Source organism: Actinia tenebrosa, unplaced genomic scaffold, assembly GCF_029948245.1.
Source record: "Actinia tenebrosa isolate PJP-AT-01 unplaced genomic scaffold, QUT_ActTen_1.0 PGA_scaffold4__44_contigs__length_22323623, whole genome shotgun sequence".
In the NCBI taxonomy this organism is placed as follows: domain Eukaryota; kingdom Metazoa; phylum Cnidaria; class Anthozoa; order Actiniaria; family Actiniidae; genus Actinia; species Actinia tenebrosa.
The window spans coordinates 5,180,106-5,194,530 of NW_028292581.1; the positions used below are offsets into that span (position 1 = coordinate 5,180,106).

General features: G+C 35.7%; 1 protein-coding gene across 1 annotated transcript; it reads left to right on the plus strand.

Moving 5' to 3' along the window:
* Positions 1 to 473: 473 nt before the first annotated feature.
* On the plus strand, positions 474 to 14,215 carry LOC116298318 (cullin-2). Its single transcript, XM_031706720.2, has 26 exons — positions 474 to 712; positions 2,477 to 2,579; positions 2,717 to 2,811; positions 3,112 to 3,211; positions 3,700 to 3,782; positions 3,871 to 3,929; positions 4,285 to 4,322; positions 4,430 to 4,540; positions 5,061 to 5,223; positions 5,790 to 5,879; positions 6,554 to 6,588; positions 7,040 to 7,147; positions 7,276 to 7,338; positions 7,790 to 7,873; positions 8,128 to 8,172; positions 8,680 to 8,766; positions 9,795 to 9,941; positions 10,400 to 10,477; positions 11,121 to 11,187; positions 11,378 to 11,483; positions 11,779 to 11,869; positions 12,173 to 12,274; positions 12,790 to 12,843; positions 12,972 to 13,034; positions 13,143 to 13,193; positions 13,407 to 14,215. Exons 1-26 carry the CDS (start codon positions 594 to 596, stop codon positions 13,485 to 13,487), a joined length of 2,223 nt encoding a protein of 740 aa, XP_031562580.2. The 5' UTR covers positions 474 to 593; the 3' UTR covers positions 13,488 to 14,215.
* The last annotated feature ends 210 nt before the right edge of the window (positions 14,216 to 14,425 follow it).

The window sequence follows — 14,425 nt, forward strand, 5'->3', positions numbered from 1 at the left end:
CAACCTTCGACAACCTTCCTATCAAGGACCTCAGGCTAAGATTGGAAAAATAAGAGACTAGTATAGGAAAAAATGGGGGTTTAGCATTGAAAAACATAAATGAATTATGAAAATGAATTTTCCTATATAATTTCTCTAAAATTTATGTGTATTTCTCTGCTCGCACACTGTCTATATCTTTGGTGGGTTCCCTGTGGGAATTTAGCCACTACCCGCAGCGCAGGGCAACGCGATGTCCCGCAGCGCATGGATCGTGGATCGGTTATTATGCTTAATCAACGACTCATTTGAAGTATACTTTGTAGGAGGAAGATTTAGATCTTTCAAATATACCTCCCCCCCTTCCTCCTTATTCCCATCGGTGCGCCAAGGTCCTGTCCCGCAGCTAGATCCCGCGCGCATCTTCCTTGCGATAGAAGACCGAAATGCTTTGCAGGCATCCCTGTAGGCTTTGCGTGCTTGTAGCAGGCAAGGTCGCCTAGCTGAAGGAAGGTTCGTAGAATATCATTTAGCGATGATGAAGAAGTAAAGCATAGGAATCTGTGTTTACTTTGAAGTTTCTTCTATTCCCACGCGTGCTGCTATGATGAAAGATGTCACTGAAGCCTCGAGTGGTGGATTTCAACTCGACTTGGAACAAGATATTGGAGACGCTTAAGGCTGTTCTGACGTTGGACAAGATACCTCGGCCTGTTTGGAATGACAGATTTTCGTATCCTTTCTGTACACTCTCATCAATTAATTTACACTTCTTTATCTAATTTTATCAGCTTGTGATATCCAAATAGTCCATATATATCCTTCCATTAAGATATATAGTTTATTATTTACATATGGTAAACTATTTTAATATCCAATTGAATTTTTAGTGTCAGTCTGTTCAATTTCATTCAGAACTGAACATTACGTCACCGCCACCAGTTATAAAACATCATTTAGGAAGTTGAAATTGTTTTATCACCTTTATCTTTATTTAACGGTAGCTTTATTGAACTGGGGATTTAATTCCTAAGGTCGCTCATTAAGTTCTTTTGTGGATGCACCATATAATGACAAGCTTCTAAAGTCATACTTTATATGAGACATGAAATTTTTAAAAGCTGTCATTTCTAACCTTGGACTACCATTATTCCTCAGTAGTTTTCTTTGAGAAGAGTTTTGGATATCCCAAACACTCCATCTCTCCACCCTTTAACTGTGGTTTTGTTACTGTTTTACATAATGTATTATATCGACTAGTTAATGTTATTGCTCTATAATGTAAGAAGACTTTCATAGTCTTATGAAGTTTCTCAGCTTAATAAATTTTCATGAATGCAAGCTTAAAGTTCAAAGCTTTGATTATAATTGATTATAATTTGATTATAATTGTACTTTCTGTACTTTTAAGAAAATTTCCAGAAATCTTTCCCTTTCGAGTACCTGTTAGAGCTAAACTTGGAAAAACCAAGACAAACCAGACAGTATATACCTTATTGTGTTAGAAATAGTACGATATGTAGCAAAATACACTAATTACAAGTCTTTTGTTAAATTCAAACGAGATGGCAGCTATGAAAAACCAGCCATACTACTGTGAGAATGAAATATAGTCTTCTTAGTTTTCTATTTTTTAACAGTGGTTGGATACTAAAAAATAAATAAACTTATTGTCTTTTTCATTGGTTTTTTTATTTATACTGAATAAACCAGCTGTTTAGTATAAATGCTGCATAATACAATAATGGAGTAAATTCGGGCACCATAGTTTCCACTTTGTGTTGATAACCTGGAATCTAAAAATCTAAATTTATTTTACATGATATTTATTATTATGATAAAGAGTAATTTTCCTTCACCAGTGAAAGAATAGTCATCATATTGTAACAGAGTAGTAGAAACTAATTCCATTGTTTTCTTTTGTTCTGCTTTGACTGTTAATCACTAGTTATACAACTTTGTTTCATGGGCCAAGTAAAATCACTCTAACTTATTATTATAATGAGTGGTCCCAGAAAATTTCCATACCCCCACCATGGAGCAGGAATTTGTAAAAGAACCCTACTACCCCTAGGAACTTACAATTTTCTTCCATACAAACTCTGCAATTTTGTTCTTTCTCTGACCCCCCTCCCCTCCCCTCCAGAATTTCCAATTTCCTCCTTGGGTTGGGTATGTAGATATTTTCTGGAACTATACAATAGGCATTTTCCAATTTTTCTTGAGTGACCAGGAAACAATGACTCAAAGCCTACGTGTAGGTTGGACTTGATGTGTTTATTGCATTCACTGTATTTTATCAATTCCAATCTCAAATTGGTGCTATATTTATTTTTCAACAATATTTACACAAGAGGACACCTCTTTTCATAAGCACTATATCTATATTTGAAAAAAATTGAAATATTAAATAAGCACTGATTGGCCTGCCACTGTGTTTGTATTGGCTGCACCTCGTGTTCCAACAATGTATGTGAATTCCTTAACAGCTAAAAAGTGATGTGTATGCATTATGTGTAGCATTTCCAGAACCTCTAGGTGAAAGACTATATGGTGAAGTAAAAACATTCTTAGAAGAACATGTTAAAAATCTTTATGAGGTATGATGTATATCAATGTCTCATGGCTGTCAATGTATATTATTAACTTTTTGTTGCTATGTTTATATCAGTAGTACATGAAAAGCAACCATTGAATTTAACAAAAACTAACATTTGTACTGTATATCATTTATTAGGAAGTCAGCAGCCCTAATGTGGACCTATTGCGAGAATATCACCATCACTGGATGCAGTATAGTCAAGGGTCAGCCTACATGAATCTTTTGTTTGGGTAAGGAAGACAGAGACAAGTTATCTTTGTATTGTAAACATATCTCTAATTAAATCTCTGTATGTCTTCACCTGGGTTGCACTTTATCGATAATGGTAGTGAATGTTTAGTTAATACTATAAATATATTTTAAATGGCACAATATAGTTAGAGAGTTTGACATACAGTACATGTACAGCTGTAGATCAATGGATGATTGTTACAAAAGGCTAAAAAAATTGAATTTTTTTTGCATTTTAGTGAATAAGATATGATAATGTGTTCATTATATATTGATTTTTCTTCAATGTGTTATCCTAGGTATTTGAACCAGCATCTGAAGAAGCAAAAACAGGACTATGTGGAGATTTCTCCCTACACTGTCCCACCTTATAATCATGAAGCTATCAATATTGGGCCTGTAAGTACCATGTTAAGACATACTTCATATGGGGAAAAGAATGTACCATGATGATGGTTGCTGACTTACTTGGTTGTGATATAATTAGAAAATTAATTTATATCTTATTCATCATCTCAGTTCTAATTGTATGGCTGAAGACAAAATGTTACACTGTTATTTTCAGTTGCAAGTTTTTAAACTTGATATATATTAAGAGTAAATGGTTTGAACCCAGGTGTTGAAGTTTGTTGTGAAATGTGATCATCTGGGTGAGTGTAGTCTTCAGAAAGACTGTCGTCACCACCAACAACGGTCTTTCTCAAGACTACACTCACCCAGATCACGTTTCACGACAAAAACTTGACATATATCAGTACACAGTGTGTCATTTTCAAAATTTTAGATATAAAAAACATGTAACTATGGTGAACCCATGAACAATAAACACCTTGAATGTCTGCTTGTAGTTTCAGTAATTTTTAATGCTCTGGTCTTGATCTTTTTAGCTTGCTCTGAACATATGGAAATCAACTATGATTGAACCACTAAAAGTTACTATTGTACACCATTTACTGATTGAGATGAAGAAGTGAGTGGATACACAAAATCATGGTCTTTTATTTGTTTGTATGACTTTGTTCAGTATATTTATTGCTCATGTTTTTTTTATTTTTCAGAGACAGAGATGGGGAAGGGACAAACCAGAACATTGTCCATGACACTATCAAGTCATTCGGTAAGCACTTCAAATTCAGAAATTCTACTTTAAACTTTTGATTTCACTCAGAAATGTTAGGACCAGCTTAATTAGGGACATCTTATGTTTCAAAATTTTAGACTATTTATTAGTTTAGTTTGACTAAATTTCTGTAATTCCCCCATTGAAACTTAAATCATAAGGCTTGATGTGATGTTAGTTGTTCTCTAAAAGTAGGCATAGGTAGCCCAGTGAATGGCTATAGGCTTTTCTGTTTTTCTTTTTAAATGTTTCTGCCGTCACAGTTTAACTAATATTTTTATTCCTATAGTATAAAGATATGGATTTTTATGTGGATATGAGTGCAACAAGTTAATTGTCTTTCATCTTATAGTTGGGGTGCAAGAGTATCAAACAAAAGGAGCACTTGGTGTAAGTAAATGATGTAATACCATACTTCTAGCATTCCAGTTAAGTGGATAAAAATCCAGGATAGTCATCTAATATTTGTCATAAAAATTATTTCATTTTTTTAATAGCTTTATGAAAAGGTGTTTGAAAGAGAGATGCTCAAAGAGACCGGAGAATACTACAGAAGAGAAGCAGCTGAACTCATGGCTGAGAATGTTTGCTCTGTATATATTCAAAAGGTGAGTGCTAAACTAATAGTCAATCAATTGCGAGAGCAGCTTTATCATATTGTAAATTCTTTGTAAAATTTTACATTAGAAATATATAAACAAAGGACTTACATATACCGAGAACTGGGAATAGCAATAAATGATAAGATTTGGTAGAAATAAGGCGGGCATCTGAGATCTCGACCGAAGTCAAATGATGATGATGAAACCATGATGATGATGATGGATAAGAATGGCACGTATGTGTATGTTGGGAGCTGTAGAGTAATAGAGAAGTCATGGTACATGTAGATCTTATTTTTCATGAGGGTAAAGATCACTCATTCATTGCATGAACAGATAACTAGATACAATTTGAGATGTCTAGTTTTTTTCTTCAGCATTCAGAGTTAGTAATTTTCAAGTAGTAGAAGCTAAAACTCCAGACCTTTTGGGGTGTATTGGCCACGTAATTTTCTAAATTCACACAGTTTTGAGATCCCTTAAATATTCACACACTTAAGGTTCATTGTTTTCCTTCTTTTAACAGGTTGATCTAAGAATACAGGAAGAAGACTTGCGAGCTAGAAAATTCCTTCATCCTGTGTCCTACAGTAGGGTAATCAGAGAGTGTGAAGCTAAAATGGTGGAAGATTACATACCTTATTTACAAGCTGAGTGCCGGCAAATGGTCAGAGAAGAGAAAACCACAGGTTAGGAAAAGTTTTATATTTTCAAGGATCCCACTGCTTAAGTACTTCCTTCACTTGCCCCTAAACTTTTTCATAAACTTTAATATCCATTTTTGTATCAAAACTTATAGTGTACATGCTGTTTAGGCTTGTTATAGCTTGGGCACAATGTTTTGCCATTTCAGACCACTTTCATTCTCTTCAGAATTTGATTCTGTTTAGGTTGTGTATGCATACCTATTCATGTAATGCCTTCTCATGTAAACCATTAAACAAAGAATTATACTCAAGGGAATGTGATATTCTGAAATGGGGAAACATGGCAAGCTAAAAGGGTCAATACTGTACATGTACATGCCTCATAATAATGATGTCATGTGTTAAGTAAAATGCAATAACAGCACCCCAGATCATCTTGTCGACCATTTGTTGGTCTATATCTAATGGTTGCTCCATCAAAAGTTTACCATCACCCTGCCATTGTCTGGGTACTATGTATAAAATGTTCAGTACACATCTACATGTACACATAAGAACTATGCTTACAGCTATTACCAGTATTCAAGGTGTGTACATTATTTTTTCAGATTTGTCTAGGATGTACAAACTATTAAAACATATCCCAAGAGGTCTCATGGTCATGGTAACAGAACTAGAACAGCATGTTACAGAGACAGGTAAGTGTATATGTTATATATCACATCATATTATTTCTGCAAGTACAGTAGTTACTTCACCTCACAATGGTTCTCAATAGTATGCATTTTACTGTGATTCCCAGTCACACATGACTAATCACAAAAGAAAAATTGAATTTTGGAGGACAACAATCAAAAGGGTTTCTTAAACATGTCTAAGGATTCCAACTCCAAATTTCAAACGCTTAACTGCAAAGCTATCAGTACTGACTAACTTTTCTGATCTCCATGGCAATAGCTTTGCAGTCAAGCGTTTGAGATTCTGAGCCAGAATCCTGTGACTTTTTTGAGAAAATATATCCAGAGCGAGAAATTCACAGCGACAAGAAGCATGAGATAAAGGCAACAGGTTTTGCAAAGTCATGTTCATGTGAGTATTCATGCCAGTCCTGGTGTAGGAACCAATAGAAATGATAGAAACCCTTTTGGTTGACGTCCACCCAAACTCAATTTTTCGTTTGTGATGGTCTAGTTGGTCTCGTGTGACTGGGAATTGCAGTAAACACTTTCAGTAGTGGTTGATGTCTTTCATGACCCTTTCTTGTCCTGGTGACAAATTGTATGATTCAATGTTTGCCATTGAAAAAAACTGTAAGTCTCTAAAAACACAATCCCAAACTTCTTGTAACCTATCAGATTCTTTCTCTTCACAGGTCTTGGGAAAATCAAATCTGTCAACTTTGAAAGTGTAAGAATTGGTGCTTTGATTTCCTTCCAAAATCCATGTGTACTAAATCACTAAATCAATAAAAGTTTTTAGTGCATACTATCTAATATAATATACACTGTAGAGGTTATTAACCAGCCAGGAGGTCTGCATAGGGAAAACTGTTCCCAAGGTCTTGAACATAGGGAGCAAGGCAGTTAGGCCGAGGTTGGTTTTCAAGGCAAAGGTTAAAGTTTTCCCTCACTGGACCGACTTAAGGCCAGTAGTAACTTTTTCCCCTATTTACTTTTCCTGTTGTTTTGCAATCTTTTTTGTTGTTTAGAAATCTGTTACCCCAGGATAATGGACTGCAGTCAGAGATAGAAAATACCGCATGTTGGACAGCACATCAGAACACATGACTTTTAGGATACCTGAGCAGAAAAAAAATAATTGAATTTGATATTAACCTTGAACTTTTTGTTATTTTTAGGGGCCTTTTCAGTATGTTGACATAATGCTCGATGTTCATAATAAATTTACAAAATTGATAAATACAACTTTCCAAGGGGATTCAGCTTTCCATGCAGCCCTGGATAAGGTTGGTGTTATGATGGTTATCAACTGAGTCAATGTACTGCAACATGTGAAATTGAATGAAATTATTCAGTATTACAGGATTCTCAATTCAATGCTATTTAAACATCAAACATCACTTTATTTTTTCAGGCTTGCACTACAGTAGTTAACTACAGACATGACCCTAGAAGGTCATCAAAGTCTCCAGAGCTTGTAAGTCAAGAGATATATTAGCCATTCTGAGATAATTAAAGAGCTGGTTCAAGCTGGCACTGCAGTGCATTGAGGGACTGTTTCAGGGGACAAAATGGACGGCATCTTGGGATTATGTCCAGATTTTTCCTCAACCTCGGAATGGAACAATAGTGAGGCCATTTCAGGTTCATGGACTTCCAGAACACTTGAGAAGTGTCAAGAAGCACTCTGCTGCATGTTCTTATGTTCTGCCAACCTCCGCGTGCTTTGCGACTGCACACAGCGACAATTCTTACCTTTTTTTAATCTGCAAAGATTGTCAAACTATTCTCATAAGATAACAAAAATATTACTAAAAGAGAAGATAATACCCTCATGCATTATTCTTATTAATAAGAGATGGAAAGTTCAGCTGTGACATTTCTTTATCAGTAATTCTCATGCAATTTTCTCTTTCATTTTGTTTTAGTTGGCAAAATACTGTGACATAGTTCTCAAGAAAAGCACCAAGAACTTAACAGATGTTGAGTTAGATGAGAAACTAAGTGAAGTAGTAAGTCCAATTAGAGGCAACATTTACTGATATTAACACTACATTTATTGCTACTTGCTAATCGAGACAACTGTTGCAATAGACTTCTTTCAATCAGAACATGTAAAGGTATAGAACGATGTATTTGATTGACAGTCATCTATTTCCTGATTTCCGTGTTACGGCTGCTGTCTCAATCAGCATGAAGCAAATAAAAAATAAGCATGTCATGTACAATTTTAACACTATTATTTGAACTTGATTCATTTCACCAGATAATTATATTCAAGTACATTGATGATAAAGATATTTTTCAGAAGGTACATATGAACAGGTTGCTCATTTCAGTAGACATGGACGTCATTGCCCCTTCTTGCCTTTTAGTTTTGAACACTTAAACTTTGGGATTTTTGGGGGGGGGGGGGGGGTCGGGTCACTGGTTCGAGCCCTGCAGTTGTCACATGTGCATTGAGTTTGTTTGATGTATTGTTCTCTCCTGTGCTACGAGGGTTTTCTCCAGGTCCCCGGTTTTCTCCCTCCATAAAAATCAACATCTGAGTTGAGCGTTGTGTGCATAGAATATTGAATGTAGTGGTTAGTGTGTGTGAGCGAAGTGTCCCCAATCAGTGTGAAAGCCCTAGAACGAACAGACACTGATATTGCATGATGAACCTAAGAACATTAGCATAGGAGGTTATAATTTAGTACCCATAGTGTGCATTAGTTAGAGCTAGTAATTGTCAGTCCACGTACATACAATTAATTTTTATAGTCTTATATATCGCAGTTAATGGTATGGGTGACAGATATTTTTGTTGTGTTTGCAGTTTTATTCTAAAATGTTGGCCAAGAGACTTATTCATAACTTATCTGTGTCTATGGATGCTGAAGAGGCCATGATAAGTAGATTGAAGGTAAATAATGGGCAATTTCAGGAAATCTTACAAGCATGGTGGTGTGTGCCGCCTTTCATCAATGCAACCCATGCAACCCATGAATCCTGGCTCAGTGTCATATGTCAGTAGGTTTGTTTGTGCTTCTGTCAAAACGTATCCAGCGAATACGGGCACCAAAAACGGAACTTTTTAAAAACACTCTGTGTGGAATTTTTTAAAAACGCTGTTTATCCTTGTTCATGTGAACGGGGGAAAACGCAACTTTTCGAAAACGCTGATGTCACAGATTGGAGCTAGTCTCAGAATATTTATGATAAGCGCATGCTCTATGAAGGCTAATGTTTCACTAGTATTTTGTGGATACGTGATGATGAGTGCATGCTCTATGAAGGCTAATGTTTCTCTAGTCATAATTTGTGGATACGTTATGATGAGCGCATGCTCTATGAAGGCTAATGTTTCTCTAGTCATAATTTGTGGATACGTGCTGATGAGCGCATGCTCTATGAAGACTAATGTTTCCCTAGTCGTATTTTGTGGATACGTGCTGATGAGCGCATGCTAAAAATGATCTAAAAAAGTTAATGTGGACGAGGAAAATTTTAAAAATGGTTTAAAAAGTTTGCGTTTAAATGCAAAATCGGATACGTGTGGACAAGGTCTAAAGTAACTAATTAACAGGGCCCTGGCCAAATAAGGAAATTTGGCTAGACAAATGCCAATTTCAGCCTGAGTTGTCTGTTGATATGGCCTTTTTTTAGCTGGGTTCAAATGAAAAAAAGTCTCAAAATGTTCTTGATTATTTGCTTAGCCTTGCTTGTGTAGTTGTCACTCTGCATGACGGAAGTCAAAGGAGAAATTAAAATTTAAACTGAAAAGAGTTGACAGAGACTGAGGAAATAGTGAAGAATGGGTATGTGTACCCCTTCAGTAGTTATTGGTAGGTTGTAGGATGTTGCAGCCTGGTTGACTCTGATATCATACTAATACCATACTAATATTATACTATATTGTACTGATATTCCTGTTTTCTTCGTATATTTCAGCATGCATGTGGGTATGAGTACACCAACAAACTGCACAGAATGTTTACTGATATGAGCATCAGTTTAGACTTGAACTCAAGTTTTAGTGATTTTTTATCTAATTCCTCGGTAGATCTTGGAATAAGCTTCTCTTTACTTGTATTACAGGTAAGATCTAAAAACAATGTTAATAGTTATCTGTAATGTATATCAATATATGTCACAATACCGTAGTCCATGGTATTTTTTTTAAACGCCTTGAAATCTACTGTAAGTCGTAATCCACTTGAAATGCCTTTGGAAAGGTAAAGAAATAGTTCCTAACGTTGAAAATGTCCTTCATTACTCCTTAAAATGGCAAATGTGGGTGTGACATGGTAGTGATAAAGTAATCAATTACATAATCCATGAGTATGAGAAAGTAACAATATTCAAGCATAATGTAGAATGCCATTGATTACCCTTGTTGCCAAGGTTGTGAAAGAATGAGAGAAGGAAAAAGGGTGTCAGGGGGAGAAAGGGTAGGGAATCCTTGGAAATTAACCCATGGTAGTCATTGATCCAATATTTTGTAATAGTTGTTTTACCGCTTAAAAAGTAGGTGATGGTTGTCTTTTCTATTGTAGTCAGGTGCATGGCCACTTGGACAAACCTCTATCTCTCCCATCAACATACCACAAGAATTAATAAAGCCTGTTCAGATGGTAAGATAATCAAGAAGATTTGACTTTTAATTTGACATTAAAATGCAAATAGAGTTGTAATGGCATTAAATTAAGGGTCGTATAGTGGTCGTTCTCTCAATCAATCAATTTTTATTCACACACAATATTTACAATTTACATTACTAGTTTAGAAAATTTATTGGACAAAGTTAAAAAACGTAATGACATATATATTATGGAAAATAATAAATAAATAATAATGTGTGTGTGTGTGGTTGTTGAAGTAGTTAAGAACTTTCGAGTCAACAACCACACAACCACAGTCTCCACTCACCTCTGGAGTGTCTCCCTTGATTCTTGAGTTTTTTCTCTGGGTTGTCCAGTTTTTCCTCTCTTTACAAAACCTAACATGCTAAATTTTAATTCAATCTGTGAATTACCTGTGTTCTGACTTTGATCAGCCTAGAAGTTGTTTTTTTGTTTTTGTTTTTTGTTTTGGTAAGGGAGGTGAAACCAGAGAAAGCCTCTCAAATAAATCAAGACAGAGATTGACTAAAAAATGTTTACCCACATTTGATGGTGAATCCAGGAATCCAACACCCCAGGGGAGTGGTGAGTGCACTATCTCTAACTCATCCATAATTGATTTTTTATTTGGCCACTTGTTTATGCTTATTTATAGTTTGAACAGTTCTACAATGGGAAGTTCAATGGCCGTAAGCTCAATTGGCTACAACACTTGTCGAATGGTAAGGCAACAAACACTATATCATGGGCCACTTTGCATGGATTAAAAAAAATATTTTATACATATCTCTCATGGATCAATTCCCAAACAAAGTGCAGGCAGTTTGAAAAAGAAGCCTTGTGAGAACACTAGCCTGGAAATCGAATTATACATTACTGTAGATGTGATTTAAGTCACTGTTGTTTTTCTAGGTGAAGTCAAAGTGAACTACTTCAAACGTCCTTTGATACTGACTGTATCAACATATCAAATGGTAGTACTGTTATTGTTCAATGAAAGAACTCGACTCACATATAGGTAAGTATCTCTAGTCGTGCCTTGATATCCCTTGCTTATCAAGACACTGAATTGTGTACTGTGGCATCTGTGTTCTCCCTTCTTAGGGAGAATAAATAGGGTCAATAATGACCCCTCCAAGGAAGGAAAAGAGGAAGAGTGAATACCAAATACTGCAAGAGTAAAGATATTATTCTACAGAGCTTGCTTGCTCAGTGTAACGACTTTGAAGAAAACTAAACCGCGTAATATAATTAAATAGGGAAAAATTGGAGAGCTGAATTTTATTTCTTTCTGTATGTTTGTTTCGTTTTAGTGAGATCGAAGTCCAAACACAGCTGATTGATAAAGAGCTTGTCAGAATAATACAATCACTTATTGATGTCAAGCTTCTAGAAAAGTCTGAAGTGAGTAAATGATATATACTGTAACAATGTGTATAATACACGTGCAAATAGAATGAAGAACGGACAACATTGGATAGAGAGAAAGAGGATGCTAGAAAATAAAGATAATAAATTAATATAAATAATAAATTAATATAAATAATAAATTAATATAAATAATAAATTAATATAATTAATTAAGTAATAAATGAATATAACAGATCTATCTCAACAGTTTTGTCCACGATTGTAACAAATGTTGTAAGTATTTCAATAGTATAATGCTTTGGATGTATTGATTTATGCGTCGACTTTCACGTGCAGGACGAAGAGATGGCCAATTCTACATTCTGGATTAATGCGAACTTTACAAGTAAAAGAACGAAACTAAAGATCACTTCTGCAGTGCAGAGGGAAGCACCACAAGTTAGTGTCTGTCTGTCTGTCTTCTGTCCTCTCCGTCAATCTAACTGCCTGTCTGTATGTCTGGCTGCCTATTTTTATGTCTTTCTGTATGGCTGCTTGTCTGCTGTCTTTCTGGTCTGAGTGTCTGCCTGTCTTTCTGGTCTGTCTGCTGTGTTTGCCTGCATTCCTCCTTGTCCGTCCGTCCTTCTAACTGCTTGTCTGTATATCTAAATGGCCATCTTTATGTCTGACTGTCTTTCTGCTGTCTGTCTGTCTTAGTGGTTTGTCTATCTATTTGCTGTCAGTTTGCATGTCTATCAGTCCTTTCGTCACTTATTGTCATGTTATTGCCATACTTTAATGATCTCATGCTGCTCTTGTGTTGGTATATTGTCTTCTTTTTGTTACCATGTGTGTTGTTGTTGCTTTTAAACCCTTTTCCTCCTTTATTTCACATGATAGTTGCCTCCTCTGCAATGTTATCATTGTCGTTACTTTTGTCATTATTGATCTCAAAGCCCTTACTTTTTTAACAGGAATCTGAACAAACTCTTGTGTCAGTTGATGAAGACAGAAAAATGTATCTTCAGGTAAACTATTAGTACAAACATTGAGAGGCACTTCAGTAACTCCTTTTACTCGACCCATAATCGTGCTTTGGTTCCTTTTTCTTCTTCCTGGTATTGGTGTTTATGTTTGTTTAATATTTTTCTTAAAGGCTGCAATTGTTAGGATAATGAAATCAAGAAAAGTTTTAAAACACAATTCTTTAATACAAGAGGTAATGTCAAAGTCTTTTTGAAATCCTTGGAAATTTAACTGTAAGTTTTCGTTTCCCTGTCGATTATTTTAAGGCAATTGCGTCTTTTTTGCACTATTCTCTTTTTAGGTTATCAGCCAGTCTCGTGCTCGATTTACACCCAATATACCAATGATTAAGGTAGGAAAAATGAATGAACCAGTATGAAAATGTGAAAACCAACAAACAAGTGGACAGATGAATGGTTATATAAATAAATAAACAGAGGGAGGGAGGGAGGGAGGGAAAGAAAGAAAGAGGGATGGATGGATGAATGGATAGATGAATGAATGAATAAAAAATATTAATGCGTCTTCATCTAAATAAATATTGTTGCTATTTCTCGTTTCCAAGAAATGTATAGAAGCACTGATCGAGAAGCAGTACCTTGAGAGAAAAGAAGGAACAAAGGAAGAATACACATACGTTGCTTGACCTGTCCAACACATCGAGTAACAACTAACTAAAACGACTCTAAAAGCCACAGCAGACAGCACTCACAGTTAACTTTTGAAGAGTCTCTTAACCACTCTTCATAAAAAATTCCCGGAAAAACCGAAACACCATGGACAGCTATAGTATGTTGGCATATCAAGTGAACTGGACCGCAAGAAGAACGTTTGCATCGCTTGATGCCAAAGTAGGAAAAGCCACAGCATTATTTGATGACTACGCCAAGTATTGAATTACTGACACCATTTTCATAATAGCACGACAAAGTAGTTTTGAAACGAAAAACAGCGCAGTTTAACCCATCACCTCCCTCCCTGCTACGCAGCTTAAAATTGAGACTTTCAATGCGTGACTTGAAAAAGGGTACAAAATTGCACCATTGTAGGCTAGCCTCCGTACCCTCAAATCTTCCCCTCCTTTTTCCCTTTTTCCCATTCTACCTCATCCAGAATGCCCCTATGCAGGCTAAACTCTAGCCACAGCTTCCTGCGGTTTTTGTTTCCATTGATCAAAATGTCAAAGATATAAGTGATTCGAATTTTTGAGTCGCGCAATTTTACACCTCAACTCGTCTGGGTCAGATGATTATGGCAATGGATATAACTTGAAAGGGTTGTATCGTAAGGACAAAAGAATTTTTAAACGACTGAACTTGTAAACTTAGGCTTATTTACTATCATGTATATTAAATACCTTGCATTTTGCGTGTACTTTCTAGATGCTTCGGTTCATATGGTATCACCTGGGGCTGGTTGTACGAAAGCTGGATAGCGCTATCCATCGTATAACTCCTTGTACAGTGGATTTAAGTCGATGCTGTTATCGAATAAATTTATCCACTGGATAAGATTTATCACGCTTCGTACAACTGGGTCCAGAATCGGTAGAGTAAATAACGGTTACTACCTTTTATCCTGTTT

Bases quoted from the DNA above. Each gene is read 5' to 3' on its own strand.
- LOC116298318 (XM_031706720.2), top strand. From the start codon at position 594: ATGTCACTGAAGCCTCGAGTGGTGGATTTCAACTCGACTTGGAACAAG. The intron at 3,212-3,699 runs GTAAGTACCATG...TGATCTTTTTAG, and splicing joins AAGCTATCAATATTGGGCCT to CTTGCTCTGAACATATGGAA. The intron at 7,339-7,789 runs GTAAGTCAAGAG...ATTTTGTTTTAG, and splicing joins CATCAAAGTCTCCAGAGCTT to TTGGCAAAATACTGTGACAT.